General features: G+C 40.7%; 1 protein-coding gene and 1 pseudogene across 1 annotated transcript; one reads left to right on the top strand and one right to left on the bottom strand.

The window, feature by feature from the left end:
* Positions 1–998: 998 nt before the first annotated feature.
* On the bottom strand, positions 999–5426 carry LOC142523706 (high affinity nitrate transporter 2.5-like; annotated as a pseudogene).
* Positions 5427–14906: 9480 nt separating this feature from the next.
* LOC142523705 (uncharacterized) lies at positions 14907–15425 on the top strand. The gene has a single exon (XM_075627437.1). The coding sequence runs from the start codon at positions 14907–14909 to the stop codon at positions 15423–15425; it is 519 nt and encodes a 172-aa protein (XP_075483552.1).
* Positions 15426–20419: the final 4994 nt, after the last annotated feature.

The following is a 20419-nucleotide window of genomic DNA, read 5'->3' as shown; positions in this document are numbered from 1 at the left end:
AAAAATAAATTCAAACATTTACGAGAACTTACCGATGAAAAATATGAGAAGAGTGAATGAAATGAGAGAATCAAGTATTCAATTTATAGAAGAAAATTTATAATATTATAATGAATTCGAAATTATTAAAGCTATGTTGTTGCAGCTTTTAATACATGTGTTGAGGTCGCGTGCAACTCTGAAATAATCAAAGCTCACAAGTGTATTTTGTTTTTTTTTAAGGTAAAAGTAAGTCAGTTACTTTAAAAAAATTTATAGACGGCGAGCAACTCTTAAATAACTAAAACTCACAAGTATATTATTTTTTTTAAAAAAAAAAGTAAAAGCAAGTCACGCCTCTGTTGAATAGGCGTGACTTACTTTAAAAAAAAAATTATTACGCAAATCACGCCATCTGAGATGGTGTGACTTATTTTTTTTAAAAAAAAGATAGTCAAGTCACGTCATCTATATTTTTTTTACTTTATTTTATAAAAATATTTAAAAATGTGCGGTAAACGGTTAAAAAACCCCATATTGTCCGCTTCTTAAGAAGTTGACTTCAAGATGATATACTTGGATCATACTAAAGATGTTCATGTGCATACACGTGAGTGACTGACAACGAAAAACATAATCACGATATTTAGATAATGTTTAAAATCGTTTGAATAACATCTTGTTTATGAGTATTTATCAACTTGAATATATCAAAACACGATAGATAAAAATATATCATGACAATAAATCATATATATTCACTTATTTATATCAAAATTTTCAATCTGCGTGATTATAACATAACGACAATTCTCTCAAATTAGCAACGACAATTTGTATCAAATATATTTTTTTATCTAAATATAATTCAAAATGAAAAACCCAATAAAAATAATAAGTTGATATGTTAGAATAGACTTTCAATTTTCAAATCACCATTGTTCTTAAACTCTTTACAATCTGAACATTGTACTTCAGGAGGAACTACGTTCACAAAATCAACGGCGTATGTAACTGTCTTACAATTGAAAGGTGAAAAACCCGGAGAACCTAGCTGGGATACAATCGAAATTCGAAGAACGAAAAAATGAAAGAAATCATATTTTTTCACACCTCGCCAAATATGCAAGTAAAAACAGAAGATCAAATGCAACAAAAGCAAGCATAAATTCAACAACTTTCTATACTGAAACATAAAGACTAAAAGCAATGAATTCAGACGTATGTATTTGGTGTTGTAGCTGAGTCCACCCATTTACCTCTTCACGTATGTTGTTTTCTAAAAATTTCATGCTAGCCTTGTGAAAGCCCGTTTCTCTTCCAGATGTGTAGTAATATTCTTCCGTTATGCCTTCAGAAGACGGCCCCCAGAACTTTCCACCCCATTGAAGGAAGTATATTAACATGATCACCAAAGTGCAGCATATCATCATCACCCCCGTGAGTTCTAATCCTTTTTCGGTATAGTATCGTGATCCTCGAAGAATATAACTTGAGTAAGAACAGCTCCTACGTTTCCCCCGCCACCAATCATTCCAGATACGATGCCTAGAGACCTGGTAAGATTATTTTTACTTCAATAGGATATGTTCAAAAAACGAAGAAAAAAAAAATCAAAATGCAGTTGAGTATAAAAAGAATTAAAGGGAAAACATACCTTCTTGAAACGAAAGGAAGAACCCGAATGTAAGCCCACAAGCGGCTTGAACAAACACGGAAAATATAAGCATTATCGCGACTAATAACCCCAAAGATCTCCCAAAAGAATACAGAATATTCCTCCCGATGTCTGCACAATCCACATAGTCCACATCCTTCCTCGCCTTCCAAATTTATTCGCCATGAGATCCGACAGCATCCCTCCTCCTGGCTTGGATAAAAGATTTGCTAATCAGAAACTCGCAGCTATAATTCCAGCTGTGTGAAGATTCGATATTCACATATCGAATCTTGTTAAGATTTGGACATGTGTTTTTTGACTACAATTATAGGCAAGAAAATTGTGCCCATGTTCACATTGTCGTCCAACACGAATGTCCGCACTACCGTCTAAATGGTGGCTAGCAAAGTTTGAATTTACATCTGACTTTTATATTTGAAGAGTTTGTTATATATAGAGCTCATTTTCTCACTTGCTAGGCATCCAATCCCAGGTTTTTAAGCATCTCAAGTTCAAGAGAACAACTCAAGTGAGAAGAAAAAAATTGAGTGTTATTCTTGTGTGAGTTGGAAAAATTAATTTTCTATATTATACTCGGGTTGAGAGTGTGAGATATTTAGTATATTGTTGTATACAATTGTTGTAATATTTTTCTGTTATAAAAAGATCAGCAGTAGCTCCGTGAACGTAGTCTATATTGGTTGTCTTTGTGTTCTTATTAATTATTTTATTCCGAATTTTCGATACTATGTTATCATCATGGTCACGATCATTTCCGCGTAATTACCCAACAAATCTATCATAAAAGTACTATGCAATGATGTTGTCTATTGTAAGTTCAACCCCGAAACAGTATCCATAAGTGCCAAGATCCATCCTCTGTAATTCGTAATGGCGTGATAAAAACCTTCGAAAAGTCGTCTTTATGCTTGTCTCCTGATTTCGGAAGCTAGGAGTACTTTCCATCCGGTAAATCTTGTCCAAGAAAAAAGATACCGTACGCTGATAATGTTTGAAACAAGGCAGGGATGAAGAAAGCGATCCTCCAAGCCGTAAATTTGGTTGAGCCGATATTGTGTATGAGATCGAATACTAAATGCATTATAAGCTGTGTTGCGCCATCGCCAGGATTTCCCCAGCCACTCTGTTTGCAGTACCGACCACCTTTGTGGAGAACAAAGGGCTCATCCAGAACTGAGTTGAAACAAAAGTCACGAGAGAGAAACCGGTGAAGAAGCGAACCAGCAGGAACGAGACCGGAGAACTGGTTTATGGAAGTACAGTAAACTGCTGGTGCAGTGATGACAGTTAGAGTGGCAGAGGCGAGGCGTGGCCCGAATAAGTCGCATGCTGTTCCCATGGCGATTCGGGCAAAAACCGCACCTGAAACGGCAGCAATTCTCGCGTTTCCAATATCAGTGGCCGTGAAGGCGGAAACAAAACAGGCGAAGAAAGACACCCAAGAAAGATGGAACTCTCTCATGTGACGCGCTGCCACTGAAAATAGCCTGAATTCTGAGGATTTGTGCTCAGTGATGTGATCTTAGTGAAATGGATGAGCCGGGTAAGGGATTCTACCAGATCAAATCAATAATTTAGTGTTTATGAATTTGAGTGGAGATAATGGCTTCGCTAACACCTGCAAACAAGAAAGTAACTCGTGAATGGACGCCGGAGGAGTGTCCGGCGTAGCCACTCCGATACTTAAGTCAGCAGGTTGAAGATGAACAAAAATGAATATATGGGAGAATATACATAATTTCTTGAGAGTTCAAAGATTTCAGAATCTGTAAATGCCATTAATACCTGCTATTTATAGTAGAAAGTGTGGTAGATACCTCGTTTCCAGTGCCACCTACTAAGTATGGCAAGTCGGCTACCCATACTATAGCTTCTGATGACTTTTAGAACACTCCAAACCCAAGTTGCTATGACATATTAGACAGCCTGTATCAATCATACTCGAGTGTGGTGCAATTCTCGAGGTGGCCCGGGTGATAAAGTACCCGGGTGTTTGTATGAGGGCCCGGGCTATTGATTAACCGAGAAGAGGAGAAATGTCCTGCTAGTGAGGAAAGTACCCGGCATATTGGCTCCGATCTGGGCTATCCAATTAATAACCCGGATCATCCATGACCATGATCCTTATGGGGGGTATCACCACCCATCCTTAAAATAGTCGGGCTAGAGTAATACTCGCTGTCCCAATCAGTCATACTTGTGCTTTTATAGAAAAATAATTTAGAGTGTGTAAGAGCATCGGGGGCTTCAAATATTCCAGAGATGGGACGAGATATCAGGATCTGATATCACCCGGGCTTAGGATAAGATGTCGGGACCTTAAGTCTCCCAGTCTTTGAATATCGTGCCGGGGCCTCAGATCTCCCCGACTTTGAATATGTGCCGGGACCTCATATCTCCCGGACTTTGAATATTGTGCCGAGGCCTTATATCTCCCGGACTTTGAATATTTTTGTCGTTTAATATTCTCGGACAATCAGAGGGGTGTCATTATGACGCATGCTTTAGCATTTAAACCGTCGAAAAATCGTTTCATATTCCGAGATAATAATGAGCCTGTCTCCTCGATATTCGTACGCGTCCTTTCACCTGCCTGCACAATTTCCTAGACTCATCTTGATCGTCCGATCTGATCTAGATCAACGGTGGAGATTGATTCCCTCTCCTTATATATAGTACTTAACCAATTTTTCAAAAATCTTTAACATTTAAAACTTCGGCCAAGCCCTTGCAAATTTTCTCCTCAAAGCTCCGTCGCGCAAAATCATCCACCTCCGGAGATACTCCACCGCTTTCCTTCTCCAAACTCGTAAGTTTTCCTCTTTCATTAACAATGTCTGATTCTACTTCTTCTAGTTCAGGAGCGAATGCGCGAGGCTCGCCTGGAGACGAGTCCACCGCACTTCGCTCCGATTCACCCCTATTTCCCCCTCGTCGTCGAATTCCCACCCAAGTTTTCAAAAAACCCTCAGCCCATCAAACCAAACCATCTTTCTCAAAGCTTTCTTCTTCTAGCCACTCTCGGGCTCTGCAAAAGAGCAAGGGTAAAGGCAAAGCCCGGGCTTCGAGCCCTCCTACCACTGAGACCCCGGGAATTCCTTGGTTCTCCTCAATGAGCAGCACTTTGCGCTCGGGGGCGGATGAGGAAATTCGGGTCCTGGGCTCCATTCCTTCCACCTTCTCCATCTTGATACCCGGTCCTTCTGATAAGGCCGATAACCCTCCTCTCAGGTACACAACTTTCTTCTAGGACCAAGTTAGGAATGGTCTCAGGTTCCCTATCCCTCTTTTCAACATTGAGGTCGTCAAGTTTTTTGGTGTACCTGTTAACCAACTCCACCCCAATTCCTTCAGGATTATGGCCTTGGCTTATGTCCTTTTCAAGATGAACAATCTTGTCATCAACCCTCTCATCCTCCACTACTTCTTCTCTTGCAGACTCGGGGATAATGCTTTCTCCCTGACTGACCCGATTGAATGTCTGGTTCCTTGATGATATTCCTTCATATCAGAAGGGATGGAAAGAACGATTTTTCTTTATCAACTCCCGGGCCCCCTCCCTTGTCTTACTGGCTTCCTTCCTTCTTTGCCTCCACAACCTACCCTCCACAAAGCATACAAATTCGAGGACTTTTATACTCGAAGCCAAGATTTGGTGGAGGGAAAAAAATACTCCTCCTCCACTCATACCCGCACCGAAATACATCGGGGATTTAAAAAAATCCCCATCCCCGAACCCAAACCCGAAAAAATCGGGGATCCCCATCCCCGTTTCGGGTTTTCCCCGCGGGGCCCCAAACCCGTGGGGAAAGTTGCCATCCCTACTTCTTATGCAAACAAGATGCAGGAAGCCTTCCTTAAGAAGTGGGAGGCTGAGAGGACGGCAAAAGAGAAGAAGCTGGTTGCCCGGAAAGCTGCGGCTGAGAAGAAAAAACAGGCCGAGGGAGAAGCGTCTCGGACAAAAGAATCATCTCGGGCAGAATCCCCCTCGGAGAAGCAGGCTTCCCGGGTGGAGTCCCAGGATTCCGAAGATCACATTCCTCTCCACCAAAGGAAACGAAAGGCTACCTCAAGCCCTGAGCTAATCCTGGTTGAGAGTGAAGGAGGTCAGGGTTCATCTCGGGCAAGTCAATCACATAACCCTCCCGGCCAGCAATCCAACCAAGAGCCTATCCAAGAGCTCCTGCTGACTGAACAGCCCTAGTATTTTTACGGCGAGAGCTATTCCGATCGGAGTTCAACTCCTTAAGCAGATGCTCATTCCTGCTGAGGAGGCTCATTTGAAGAGCTCCATGCCGGCTACCCGATTTCTTGAAGGTTCAAACCTTCTATTATCCGTGAGTCTCCTTTTATCTTCTTTTTTTTTTAACTTCCTTTGCACAGGCCGCTCAAATGATGGTCTCGGCGTTCGAGGAGGTGGCTACGGTGGCTACCAAAAAGAATAACCAATCCCGGGCTCTTCAAGAGCTTCATGAACAACTCCAGGTCGAGCTTGCCCGGGCTAAGACTGCTCGTGAAGAAGAGGTGGCCACCCTCTGGGCTTTTGTGGAGTCGGCCCAGGCAGATCTGGCCAAGGCCCGGGATGCCATTAATGAAGGACTCCTCAGGGAAGAGGCCCTTAAGGGCAACAACAAATCAGTTGTTGGTGGGCATAGAAGAACAAATGAACCGGGCCAAGAATGCTGAGAAGGCCCTGGCTGAGTCTGAACAAAATAAGGAACAATTCAAAACATCCTTCCTCTCATCCCCCGAATTCAAAGCGGCAGTCGAAGAATGGGCCTATCCTCTCTTCAAGTTGGGTTTTAACAAATTCCGGAAGCAATTTGAAGAGGCCGGGCTTCTGCCCAAGGATAGGGCAAACTTCCCTGACTTCAGACAGGCTGTTGCATCACTTCCCAGGGAGGGTGAGGAGGAGGCGGAGGACTCTGAAGAAGAAGAACAGCCAGGGTCCGGGCAGATGGACTTAGAATAAGTTTTGTACTTTTTCCCTTTTTTATGTAGTTTTCCTTTGTAATTCTCAGCCTTTGGGCTTTTTAATGAAAATCTAGTTTTCTTCAACTCTTCTTATAATAACATACTGAAAAATCTTCAAAGACCCGGATAATATAATTGACCGTATGAAAATAATCATAAAATTTTCTAAGTGTTTCTAACTAACCGGTAACTTTGAATAAATACCCGAGATCTTGATCTTCGTAATGAATAACATGCCTCATACTCAGTAAGTGACCAAGATGCAAGCAACCTTAAACCTGGATATAAAACCTTGGTGCGCATAACCAAAATGGGAAAATCGGGCAAGGGAGCATATCTCGGGATTTGGACATGTCGAGGTGTAGTGCCCCGAGCCAGGGTGTAGTGCCCTGGGCTTTTTGAATAACCGGGGCTTTGTATCTCCCTGGCTGAGATATAAGAAACATACACAACACTTTTCTCTGAGAAAATAGATTTTTCATTATATCTTCCATCAAATAATTACATCTGTCAAGCATAATACTTCTTTAAATTAAATACATTCCAAGGCCTTTTGAGAGAATGTTCCTTGGGCATCTTCTAGATAAAAGGATCCCGAGCTGACCCTCGGGTTGATTTTGTAAGGTCCTTTCCACCGAGATTCCAGCTTCCCCACATCTCCTGCTGGATTAACTTTCTTCATAACCAGATCCCCTACTTGGAAGTCTCGGATCCAGATTTTCTTGTTATACGATTTCATAACCCGGCCCCTGGTATGCTTCCATTCGAATCAACACTAGATCTCTACTTTCTTCTACCAAGTCTAACTCCATGGCCCGGCTTTGATCATTGTTGTCCGGGTAAGATTCTACCCGGGAAGAAATTTGCCCAATTACAACTGGCAGGACTGCTTTAGAGCCATATACCAAGTTAAATGGAGTTTCTTGAGTGGGTGCTCGAGGAGTAGTTCTGTATGCCCAGAGAACACTGGGTAATTCTTCCACCCAGTCTTTTCCTTTGCCTTGCAACCTGGTTTTCAATGCTTGTATAATAATTCTATTTACCACTTCTGTCTGGCCATTAGCCTGAAGGTAGGAAACAGAGGTGAAAGACTGAGTAATCTTCATTTCCCGGCACCAAGATGTAATCTTCCTTCCCTGGAACTGTCTTCCATTATCTGAAATCAGTCTCATGGGTACTCCAAATCGGCACATTATGTTTTTCCATAAAAACTATAAAACTTCTTTTTCAATGATTTTGGGCAAAGGCTCGGCTTCTACCCACTTGGAAAAATAATCCACAGCCACCAGCAAGAATTTCTTCTGAGCCCGAGCTGTTGGGAAGGGACCTACAATGTCCATACCCCACTGGTCAAAGGGGCAAGATGCCCAAATAGGCTTCATAGGAGTGGCCGGGCTATGCTGAAAATTTGAGTGATGTTGAAAACCCTCACAAGCCCGGACCACTCGAGCAGAGTCTTGGCTAATAATTGGCCACCAGAATCCAGCAAGCATCATCTTCCGGGCCAAAGATATTCCTCCGAGATGCTCAGCACAACACCCTTCATGAATCTCTCGGAGGACATAATCCACTTCTCTCTCAGATAAGTATTTCAATAAGGGCCCCTGAAATGATCTCCTGTATAAGACATTATTTAAGAGAACAAAACTGGGAGCTTGTCTCTTGATTTTTTGAGCTCGGGCTTTGTCTTCATGTAATTCATTATTTATAATGAAGTTGATCAGGGGTGCCATCCAAGAGTCCTCAGGTATCGGCGATGCTTCTTCTTCTGCGGAGAGGACTAGTTGGGAAACATGTAGCACTTCCCGGGTATTGGTTTCTGATGGAGAAGCAACCATTTTTGCCAAAGCATCTGCTTCACTATTTTCTTCCCGAGGTATTTGTTCAATACTCCAATCTACGAAGACTTCTGACTGGGCTTTGATGAGCTGTAGATATTTGAGCATTCTATCATCTTTAGCCTCATAAACACCCTTTATCTGATGTGTAATCAATTGTGAATAAGAGTATAAAATGATCCGGGAAGCTCCAATTTCCCGGGCAGCTCTGATGCTGGCAAAGACAGCCTCATATTCAGTCTCATTATTAGTTATCTGAGAATCAATTCTCAGGGACAGCTTAATCTTTTCTCCAAGGGGAGATATTATCACCACCCTATTCCACATCCAGCAAGGCTAGATGCTCCATCCACAAAAACTCTCCATACTTCCTCTTCATCGGGCTGAACCATCTCGGATAGAAAATCTGACAAGGCCTGTGCTTTGATGGCCACCCGGGGTTTGTATTCAATATCATACTCGCCCAACTCTACTACCCATTTGATCATTCGCCCGGATACTTTGTATGAGTCATAATCCTCCCCATTGGACTATTAGTAAGAACAATGATTGGTGCGACAGAAAGTAAGGCCGCAGCTTCCGGGCAGTAATAACCAAAGCCATAGCTACCTTCTCTACTTCATGGTACCGAAGCTCGGGGCCTCTCAGAGTATGACTGACATAGTAGACATGCCTCTGATCAAAGCCTTCTTCCTTTATAGTACCGAGCTGACAGCATACTCTGTAGTAGATAAGTATACAAACAATTTCTCCCCGGGCTCCGGCTTTACCAATACAGGAAGCTCTGTAAGATGAATCTTAAAATCCTGGAAGGCCTGCTCACACCTTTCATCCCACCCAAATTGTTGGGCCTTCCTTAGGACTTGAAATAAAGGGTAACTTCTGTGTGCTGATCGGGATATAAATCGAGAAAGAGAAGCAATCCTCCCGGTCAGTTTCTGCACTTCTTTGACAGATCGGGGAGATAACATGCACAATACAGACTTGACTTTTTCCTGATTCAACTCAATTCCCCGATCTGTCAATATGAAACCCAAAAACTTGCCACTCTTCACGCCAAAGATACATTTGACAGGGTTAAGCTTGATTCCATAATGCATCATAGTGACAAAAATTTCTTCCAAATCAGTAATGAAGTTCGCAACCTCTTTAGACTAGCCCAGAATATTATCCACATATACTTCCACATTCCTGCCCAGCTGCTTCTCAAAGACTTTGTTCATAAGACGCTGGTAGGTGGCCACGACATTCTTCAACCCAAAAGGCATTACAACGTAACAAAACGTACCTCCCGAGGTGATGAAACTGGCCTTATATTGATCATTTTTGGCCAAGGGATTTGATGGTATCCTTGGTAAGCGTCCATGAAACTCAACAGCTCATACCCCGAGGTGGAGTCCACCAATTGATCAATCCGGGGCAATGGATAGTAGTCCTTGGGGCAAGCTTTATTGAGATCCCGAAAGTCCACGCACATTCTCCAGTTCCCGGTGGACTTGGGTACCAACACCACATTCGAGAGCCATGTAGGAAATTGGATTTCCCGAATGTGACCGGCCTGCAACAACTCTCTCACCTGCACATCAATAACTTTGTCCTTCTCCAAACCAAAGTGCCTTTTCTTCTGCTTCACCGGATGAGATCCCGGGAGAATGTTCAAATGATACTCGGATATCAGGGGTGAGATCCCTGCCAACTCCTGCTGGGACCAGGCAAAAACATGAATATTATTTTTTAAACAGTTAAGTAAACTGACCCGGGTGGATGAGTTGAGGTCCCGAGACACCCGGATCTGCCGGCATGGTCCGATCTCCACAACCTCATGCTCTTCTTCTGCTACAAAATGCACTTCTCTCTTCTCAACTACTCTCCCCCCTACTTCATCAACTCTTGCCCTCTTCCCCTCTTTCCTGGCTTTACTTTGATCTACCCGGACTGCCTCCACATAGCATTTCTGGGAGGAGAGTTGATCTCCCCAGACTTCACCCACCTGGCTACCCACTGGAAACTTGATCTTTTGATGGTAAGTGGATGCCACGGCCCTCAGCTCGTTCATGGCGGGCCTCCCAGAATGATGTTATATGATGATGGGGAATCCACCACAGTGAAAGTGGTCATCACTGTTTTCTTGAGATCCCGAGAGCCCAAAGTTAATTGCAAGACAATTTCCCCTTTCGGATAAACCACATGGCCCGCAAAGCCAAAAAATGCAGTCTCCAGGGTCTCCAGATGAAACCCTTTTAAATCCATCTGTACCAAGGCTTCCTTAAAAATAACATTCACGCAACTGCCCGAGTCGACGAAGACTTTCAGAATACCATAATTGACCACCCGTGCTTGGATAACCAGGGCCTCATTATGGGGGTAGATTTACCCCCTTTAAATCTTCAGAGCCGAAACTGATCACCGCCTCACTCTCATATTCCTTCCACTTCCATGCAATCCCTCCTACTTCTTGATTTCCTTGCCCGGTTGGAGTCTCCATCAGTAGAGCCTTCCGATATCATCTTTATTAACCTCGCCGCGGGGGGCGAGGCTTTCTTCCTCTCTGTCTCCTGATTTCTCCTCTTACCGGGGTCACTCCTCGGGACATTTCTTGAATTAACAAGAGGCCGAGAGGGCCGAGAAGTCCAAGGCGGCCCTCTCGGCCTCTTGTTGGATTGGCTATGTCCCTGGGCAGAGGGCGGGACATAGTCTCTCTTCATAGTTTTGCACTCCCCGGTATTATGGTAACAGACCCCATGAAGAGTACATAATCCTTTCTTTTCAGGCCGGGTGAGTTGATAACCCGGAGCCAGATCTCTACTACACTCCTGAACATCTCTATCCCTAATAATCTTCAAGGGCACGTGATGTGAAAAATGCCCCTGACTGATCTTCCTCGGACCTCTCTCCTCGGGCTTTACCACCCGGTCTCCCCTTTCTTTCTTTCCCGCTTCTCTTTTCTGCTTCTGGGCTTCCTCCATGTTGATGTACTTTTCTGTCCGGGACAATAAGTCCTCAAAATCCCCGGGCACCTTCTTGGTCAATGATCGAAAGAACTCACCCTCCTTCAAACCTTGAGTGAAAGCAGTTGTCTTTGTCTCAGTGGCACAGGTGGAAACATCCAGAGCCACTCTATTAAATCTCCTTATATAAGCCCTCAAACTATCTTTCGGGCTTTGCTTGACTTCAAAAAGACTAAATTCAGTCTTCTTGTATTTCTTGCTGCTGCTAAAATGGTGTGAGAACACCTTCTGGAAGTCTTTGAAGGAATGAATACTTTGAGGAGCCAACCCCTCGAACCATCTTTGAGCAGAATCCACCAACGTTGTCAGGAACACCTTACACTTGATTCGATCAGTGTAACAGTGTAACACGGCCATATTTTCAAACCTGGCCAGGTGCTCCTCGGGGTCTGCATTGCCATCGTAATCTTTCACTTTGGCAGATTTGAAGTTCGCGGAAAGAGGTTCCCGGACAATGATTTCAGCAAACGGGCATTCTTTGGCAATTGTCCGAGAAGTAACCCAGCTTTTCAACTGTCCTTCCAAGACCTTCATTTTCTGCCTTAACTCTAACAACTCTTCCGCCACATTTGGGGATTTTGACCCAGCACTAGATTCCCTGTCCTCCTCTCTCACTTCCTCCTCCTCCCTCCTTCCTCGATCCTTCTCCCTCCCTGGAATGGTATCATGATGAGAGGGATCTCTCTGGGCCATGGCTTTTTTCACTGCCTCATCTATAAGCTTGGCCAGCTCTTTCAGGGATACAGTAACAAGATTAGGTCCCGTGGGGGGAGCACCGTCTTGTCCCGAAGTATGCGCACCAGCTCCATCTCCAAGAGCCCGGGAAGTATCTTGATTAGTTCTTCTCATTGGAACCATATCAACGCCTTAGTCTCAATTTCCCACAGACGGCGCCAATGATGTGATCTTAGTGAAATGGATGAGCCGGGTAAGGGGCTCCACCGGATCAAATCAATAATTTAGTGTTTAGGAATTTGAGTGGAGATAATGGCTTCGCTAACACCTGCAAACAAGAAAGTAACTCGTGAATGGGCGCCGGAGGAGTGTCCGGCGTAGCCACTCCGATGCTTAAGTCAGCAGGATTGAAGATTAACACAAGCGAATATATAGGAGAATATATGTAACTGCTTGAGAGTTCAAAGATTTCAGAATCTGTAAATGTCATTAATACCTGCTATTTATAGTAGAAAATGGGATAGATACCTCGTTTCCGGTGTCACCTACTAAGTATGGCAAGTCGGCTGCCCATACTATAGCTTCTGATTACTTTTATAACACTCCAAACCCATGTTGCTCTGACAGATTAGACAGCTTGTATCAATCACACTCGAGTGTGGTGCAATTCTCGAGGTGGCCCGGGTGGTAAGGTATCTGGGTGTTTGTATGAGGGCCCGGGCTATTGATTACCCGTGAAGAGGAAAAATGTCCGGCTAGTGAGGAAAGTACCCGGCATATTGGCTCTGATCTGGGCTATCCAATTAATATCTCGGGTCATCCATGACCCGAATCCTTATGAGGTATCACCACTCAGAATCCACTGGAAATGCAAATTTCTTCGGGTTGGATTCATATTCACTGTTAGAGATCTCCATGTTTGGATAGCAAACTAGAAATCTCTATCCGGGAAGTTTAACTTTTCCAGGTTCGCACTGCTGAACGGGATGCTTATAATCTTGGAGAAGTGACCTTTAATCGGCTACAAAGGGAATTCAAAAGGCTAGCTAAAAAAAATTTACACTATCGCCGAGTCTCATTGACTAATTTCCTTTTCAACAGGTGGGAAGTGAAAATATTTGATTTCTTCGCATGTGAAGCGGGTTCCTTGCGGAGAAATTGCTGCTAAAGTTAGATAATTAATGGCTAGCAAAAGCTGGTCCGGTAGTATAATTAATATTTATGTGTGTTGTATATTAGTACATTAATATCGATGTGGTCGACCGAATTACAGAATTTTTTTGTGGAAGTTAATTCTCGATTTTGTGTGCATGCATATGTAGGGAAGCAATTGAGTTGGTAATAAAATCAAATAAAGACATTTTCACTTTGCAACCTATTTCAAAATAAGATGATCAACAAGTGTTAGGGTAGATGACAAAAACTTGTGTAAGACGGTTCATGGTTCATATTTTGTGAGACGGATATCTTACTTGGGTCATCCATGAAAAATATTACTTTTTATGCTAAGATTATTATTTTTTATTGTGAATATTGGTAGGATTGATCCGTCTCACAGATAAATATTCGTGAGATCGTCTCACAAAAAACCTACTCTAAGTTGATAATATATTTGCTGTGAAAACATTAATAAAAACGATAATTTTATTGTAAATATGTATATTTAGCACAATTTGATGCTTGCTAATAAGTTTAGCATAATAACCACTTTCAACAAGTTATTAATCAACATTCCTATTCTCTAGAGCGAAATTTAAACACGTTAAAGACAAATCTTTTTTCTTTTTTTTTTCTTTTTTTATTACTATTTGTATGCAAATTATTTTTCTTTAAATCAAATTCAAGAGAATATTATATTTTTGGTTATATAATTTGTATTTGTTTTTGCACTTTTGGTATGTTAATAATGAATTTGCATTTTTAGTATTGCATGTTTTTTTTTTCATTTTTGGTCATATTAATGATGAACTTACATTTTTAGTCCCATAACATCAATGTTTTTTTTTTTTTTTCATTTTTGGTTATGTTAATGGTGAATTTACATTTTAGTTTTGTAACTTGCATGTTTTCTTTTCTTCATAGTATTCGTTTTTTTACCGGAGTTCGTCATGTCTGCCGAAAATTGCTTATGTGGTGGATGTGTATGCTGACATTAATTTTTTAAAGGAAACATGCATATGTATTGTAATTTTTTCAAAAAAAAATATTATTTAGAAGAAAACATAACAGACTCTATAAAAAATAACAAAAAAATAAAAATAAAACATGCAAGTTGCATTACTAAAAATGCAACGGATGAAAAATGAAAAAATAATAATATGCAAGCAGTTAAATAACTAAAAATGCAAGTTCACCGTTAACATTATAAAAAAAAGTGAGTTACATGAATAAAAATATAAATTCATTGTTAAGTTAACAAGATCAAAATTATATAAAGTGCAAATTATAGGACTAAAAATGAAAATTGTCCCAAATTTATAACTCTTAGACAAAAATAAAAACTTGCTTAGAATCTCCCCAAAGATATCCTCTAATTTCTCTATGACCAAGGGGAAGCCCTTCTTTTATCTGGTGTCACACCACAAAAATCTGCAAGAAACAAGAAAAACCGCTCATCCTTAAACTCCACCTCCATATATAAACCAAGAATTTGTCAAAAATTCATTCTTTTCTCTTTTTTTCCCTTTATACAAAAAACACAAAGAGAAGAAAAGAGAGACAGAGCAAGAGTGGAAAACAAAAACAATTCAAATGGCTCAGATCAAGCATCTCTTCCTAGCCGGGGCGGCTCTTCTCCTCCTCTGTGTCACCCAGACTCCCTCCGCTGAGGCTCGCAGACTCCTTGAAGTAAACGCATTCTGCCGCACATCCAGCCACCCTCAACTCTGCACAAAAATGGTGAACGGTGCGAAAAACTGGCATGATGCCTCCGCTAACGCCATGAAGGCAGCTCTCACCGTGGCTAAACGGCTCCAGTCCATGGCTCCTCAGTTGAAACCGGCCGTATCCAACCTGCTGCCGGTTAGCCGAGAATCGATTATGTCCACCTGCGTCGAAGATTTCGACACCATTGTTTCGGATCTCGAAGAAAGCATAAAAGCTCTTGATGAGAATGACAAGGGCACCCTTTTAGCACACTTGAGTGCGGCTTATAACAGTGACTGCGAGGACGCGCTAAACGAGTTCGGTGCCGACTTCCCGCTAAGCAAAATCGCAGGGTACTTGGCCAAAGAAGTTGATAATTGTTTGGCCGTTGTGCAGCAAATATGATCAAGTTTCCAGCAAAATATATGCTATTATTATATATGTACTTAATTACGTGCGTGTGTCTGCATGGATGTTAGGGTTTATTCATATGTCTGAAGAGAATTGAATGCCATATTTTTTCTCTGTTTCATGTCTTTCTAGGGTTTATTCTATCGAGACATGTCATATTTGATCATGTCATTTGTAGTTGTTTGTTTCAATTTATGATCTTAATAAAACATCGATTACGTTAATTATCGAAATTTTTTTTAATTATAGAACCGCCTCATAATGCAATGGCTTAAGTTTCTCCGATTAATATTTGAGTAGATCTCTTGTGAGACGGTCTAACGAATCTTTATCTGTGCGACGGACCAACCCTACCGATATACACATTAAAAAAGTAATATTCTTAGCATAAAAGTAATATTTTTTCATGGATGACCCAAATAAGAGATCTGTCTCACAAAATATGACCCGTGAGACCGTCTCACACAAGTTTTGGCCTTAATATTTTCACATCCAGCCACCAAGAAAAGAAATTTAATAACTGATCACTTGGTACGTGAGATTTTTATGATATATTCAAAATATCATAAATCTCACAAAATCAAGCGAACGTGCAAGAATTTTACTATTTTTATTAACATGTTTTTCACAAGAGGTTGGAGATTAAAAACTAGATATCCGAAGCCAACAGATGATAGTGCTCGATTTAACACACGGGCACACACACATACATTATCTATATAAAATATGCTTTGGCAATTTATGACACAAGAATTCCGTCCTCTATATTTGTCTCTATGATTTCGGTCTATCATGTTAATAAAATCGAGTTTTAGCTTCTTATCTTTCAGTTTTTTGAAAATTTTGCTAATTTTTTTTTTTTTTGTAATTTTAGTTATTTTTTTATCGGAGTGCTTATATTCCAATTGCACGCGAACACTATATCAGATTCTTGTCGGCACCACCTTAAATAACACGTACAACATAGATAGTTAGCGAGTTCTCATTGACAATAAATTAAATGCTTAAACACAAATTTAACACACATAATAAATCAAACACAAATTAAACACCAATTTAATACAATAAATTAAAACCGAGATAATTTGGACAATGCACAAATCATAAATAAATCACCATTTTAAAGGTAATATTATAAAAATAAATTAAATACAATATAAATTAAAATTAATAATAATATAAAAAATTAAGCAATAAATCAAATTCAAAACAAATAATAATCAAAAAAATAAACACAATAAATTAAACAATTAAATACAAATTTAACATAAAAATAAATAAAACACAAATTAAAACCAATTTAAGACAATAAATTGAAAATGAGGATAATTTGGCCAAAAAACAATTCAACTCAATAATATATATATATATATATATATATATATGAGCAGTGATATCCTGCTCACCCTTTAATGAGCGATCATGGGTGCCAGCTGCCAGCTGTAATTTTTCTTTTTCATAATTTTTTTAAAAAAGATGATACACATTACACGTTCATATTTCAGAAAGGAATTGGGTTTGTTTGGGTCGACCAAAAAACAGAGCGTAGGTTAAAAAATGATCGACCAAAAAACAGTGGTCTACCCAAGCTTGGGTCGATCAATGTTTTGGTCTACTAAAAAACTTGGGTCTACCCAATGGGTCGATCAAAAAACAGCGTGTGTTAAAAACTGGTAGAGCAGAAAACATTGGTCTACCCAAGCTTGGGTCAACCGGTCGACCAATGTAACTTGGGTCTACCCAAGCTTTGGGTAGACCCAAGTTTTGGGCGTGGGTCGAAAAAGCAACCCAATTCTTTTACTAAATATAAGTGTGTAATGAGTCTCATCTTTTTTTAAAAAAAAAAATTTAAAAAGAAAAAAAAATTACAGTTGGCAGTTGGAGCCCATGATCGCTCATTAAAGGGTGAGCAGGGTATCACTGCTATATATATATATATATATTTGTAATGCCCGAGATTTTTATTCTGTTAATCTGCGATTATTGATTATGAATTGATGTGATTATAGACGGAAACGAACAGACCGGGGAAGAGAGAGAAGACATTGTTATGTGCGAGGACTGAACCCCTCGCGCATATGCGCGACCAAGCAGGGTGCATATGCGCGACCAAGCAGGGCGCATATGAGCGAGGCAGGCAGAGAACCTCGCGCATATACACGACAGGATGCAACAGGATGCGCGAGCATGGCAGAGAACCTCGCGCATATGCGCGAAGAGAGGACGGGCATATGCGCGAGCTGAGGAAATGAAGAATGCCGAGACAGAGTGTCTCGCGCATATGCGCCGGAGGAGATCGCGCATATGCGCGAGACGTGCAGCATGAAGAGAGAGCCACCTAGCCTTGGCCATGCATGGTATATATATCAATCCATTTCATTTCCTTCAGTTGGCAAGAGGAAAAGAACGAGAAGCTCCTGGAGAAAACTTTAAGTTCTTGATTCTAAAAGTTGATTTACTGCAAGATCCGACCGTCCGAATTTCAATCCAACTTGAGTTTTGTACTTCTCTCGATAAGAACTTCAACAGGACGTAAGTTTTATTACTTTCTAATATGATTTGAAAATATGATATGGAGAAAATCCTGATATAATCTATATTATTTATTGCTGAGATTGTTAACATCGTATAATTGAAATCAGATCGAAGAACAGATACCGTATGAAATTGTTATCATTTTCAGATTGAATTTGATTGAGATTATACAGATTCGATATCAGATTGTATTGTTGATTGATTATGAGTTATTGAGATTGAAATATGTTGATATTGTATTACTGGGTATACCGAGATTGTGCCGTTATGCCGTTGAAACAGAATTAGATTGAGTTTTGATTATATCCAGTATTGATTGGGTTGTATATTGATATTGTACTCCTCAATATTGTCATTGCCAGATTGAGTATTGACAGGCTTCGAATTCGAGACTTCGACTTGATCAGATCGACAAAAGAAAGGTATAAATCAATGTTGAACCGGGAAGATACGACTCGAGTTAGAGTCGACTTGAGTTTCCCAAAACCACATACTTTATCTTATTGCATTGATGTTTGCAATTCATGAGATTGATATGCTTAGTCTATTGATTTATAGCAAAGCATATATTGAGTCATGCGCTGATGTGTCTAGTCATTGGCAGAGGTGCCAAGTCTTTGGCGGATGTGCCAAGACACTGGATGTTTGGTTTATATCGATGGTTCTTAGGAGTAGATCGACTTCTATTGCTGAGATTCGATATAATGTGCCAATGTCCAGGACCGGGATCCCTAGATTAGAGAAGAGTCGAGTCAGATATTATGAGTCCAAAGTTGATTTACAGTTTTATATCGATGCATGTCTTTCAGATTACGATATATGTTATTGATATCTATTCCATGCTTTTATAATTGTCTATATGATTGCATGTATATGTTGTTTATACTGGGAATGTATTTCTCACCGGAGTTATCCGGCTGTTGTTGTGTTTCTATGTGTGCATGACAACAGGTGGGACATGATCAGGGTCGAGAAGAGGATGAGATATCAAGATTAGCATGGAGATCCGGACTTAGAAGTAGATTTGATTTTAGCACTTGATGTAGTTGTTGAACACTAGTGGATCTGAACATATGTTGTACAAGACTTGTACTTTACTGTTGATACGTATATCATATTGATTATAATATGTTCCGCACTTATGTATTTAAAAAATAAAAAAAAAATTTAGACCCAGATTAATTAACTGATCCTAATGATGATTAAGAAAACGAATTAGGTTCGGGTCCCCACAACAGGTGGTATCAGAGCAGTAGGTTCCTTAGACTGACTTAGAAGCTAGTGAGCGGGGTAGATTGAGTTTTCTTTCCTGCTTTTATGTGCTAGCATGTTTTACCGATTTAAATTTAAATACATGTTTACCTGATTATCTGATTTGGTTGGAAACATGTGTTATTGAGAATGAATCAGAACCGATTCTTGATCAGAAGTAAGATGATCAGAAGAGGACTGAGACAGATTTGTCAGATTTGATTACTAACCCTTTTGATAATCAGATATGCCTCCTCAAAAAATCCCAGAACAGGGTAGTACCTCGACTAATCCGATGGATGTCACAACGACACCTATGGAAACACTTCTGAAGATATTTCAGTCGTTCAAACCGCCGACTTTGAAGGGCATAGAGAATTCTGTTGAGTGTGAGAGTTGGCTAGATGATATAGAGATGCTGTTTGATTCATTGGATTATACAGATGAGCGTCGAGTCAGATTGATTGGGCACCAGTTGCATGATGTTGCGAAGAATTGGTGGCTCACGACGAAGAGAGCTTTGGAACATCGAGGTACAGTCATTACTTGAAAAATCTTTAAGACTGAATTTTATCAAAGATTTTTCCCAGTGTCATACAGAAAAGACAAGGGAGCAGAGTTTGCCAATCTGAAACAGGGTCAGTTGAATATAGAAGAATATGTGTCCAAGTTCTCTACTCTGTTACGTTTTGCTCCGCATGTTGCTGAGAATGATGAAGTTGTTGCTGATCAGTTTATCAATGGGCCGAATCCTGAAATCTTTACATTGGTAAACACTGGAAGACCTAATAATTTTGCTGATACCCTGAACAGAGCAAAAGGAGCTGAAGCTGGCCTGATTAGGCAGAAAGGAGCTTCGTATGCTGCCCCAGTACCGAGACAGCAACAAACTTCTACTCCATTCTAACAACCCCCTCCTAGATTTGAGAGTGGCAGTAGCAGCAACGGAAAGAAAGACTATTTGAAAGCCCGAGGAAAACAGTTCAAGAAGTCAGGGAGCAGTTCATCTAGCTCCAGTGGTTACCAACAGAGCCAAAGTAATACAGGGGTCTATTGCAGAACTTTTGGAGGAAGACATCCCACAGAACAATGCCAAGGAGGATTTGGTAGTTGCCGCATCTACAGACAACAGTGACATTTTGCTAGAGTCTGTCCACAACGAAGTTCTCAAGGATCCCAGGGAGCAGAATCATCTGGATCAG

The sequence above is a fragment of the Primulina tabacum genome, chromosome 14 (assembly GCF_025594145.1).
Source record: "Primulina tabacum isolate GXHZ01 chromosome 14, ASM2559414v2, whole genome shotgun sequence".
In the NCBI taxonomy this organism is placed as follows: domain Eukaryota; kingdom Viridiplantae; phylum Streptophyta; class Magnoliopsida; order Lamiales; family Gesneriaceae; genus Primulina; species Primulina tabacum.
The sequence above is the reverse complement of the archived record's forward strand: the minus strand, read 5'-3'. Positions and strand labels throughout refer to the sequence as shown.

What these genes read in the sequence shown, in the direction of transcription:
- LOC142523705 (XM_075627437.1), top strand. Translation starts at nt 14,907, where the DNA reads ATGGCTCAGATCAAGCATCTCTTCCTAGCCGGGGCGGCTCTTCTCCTC.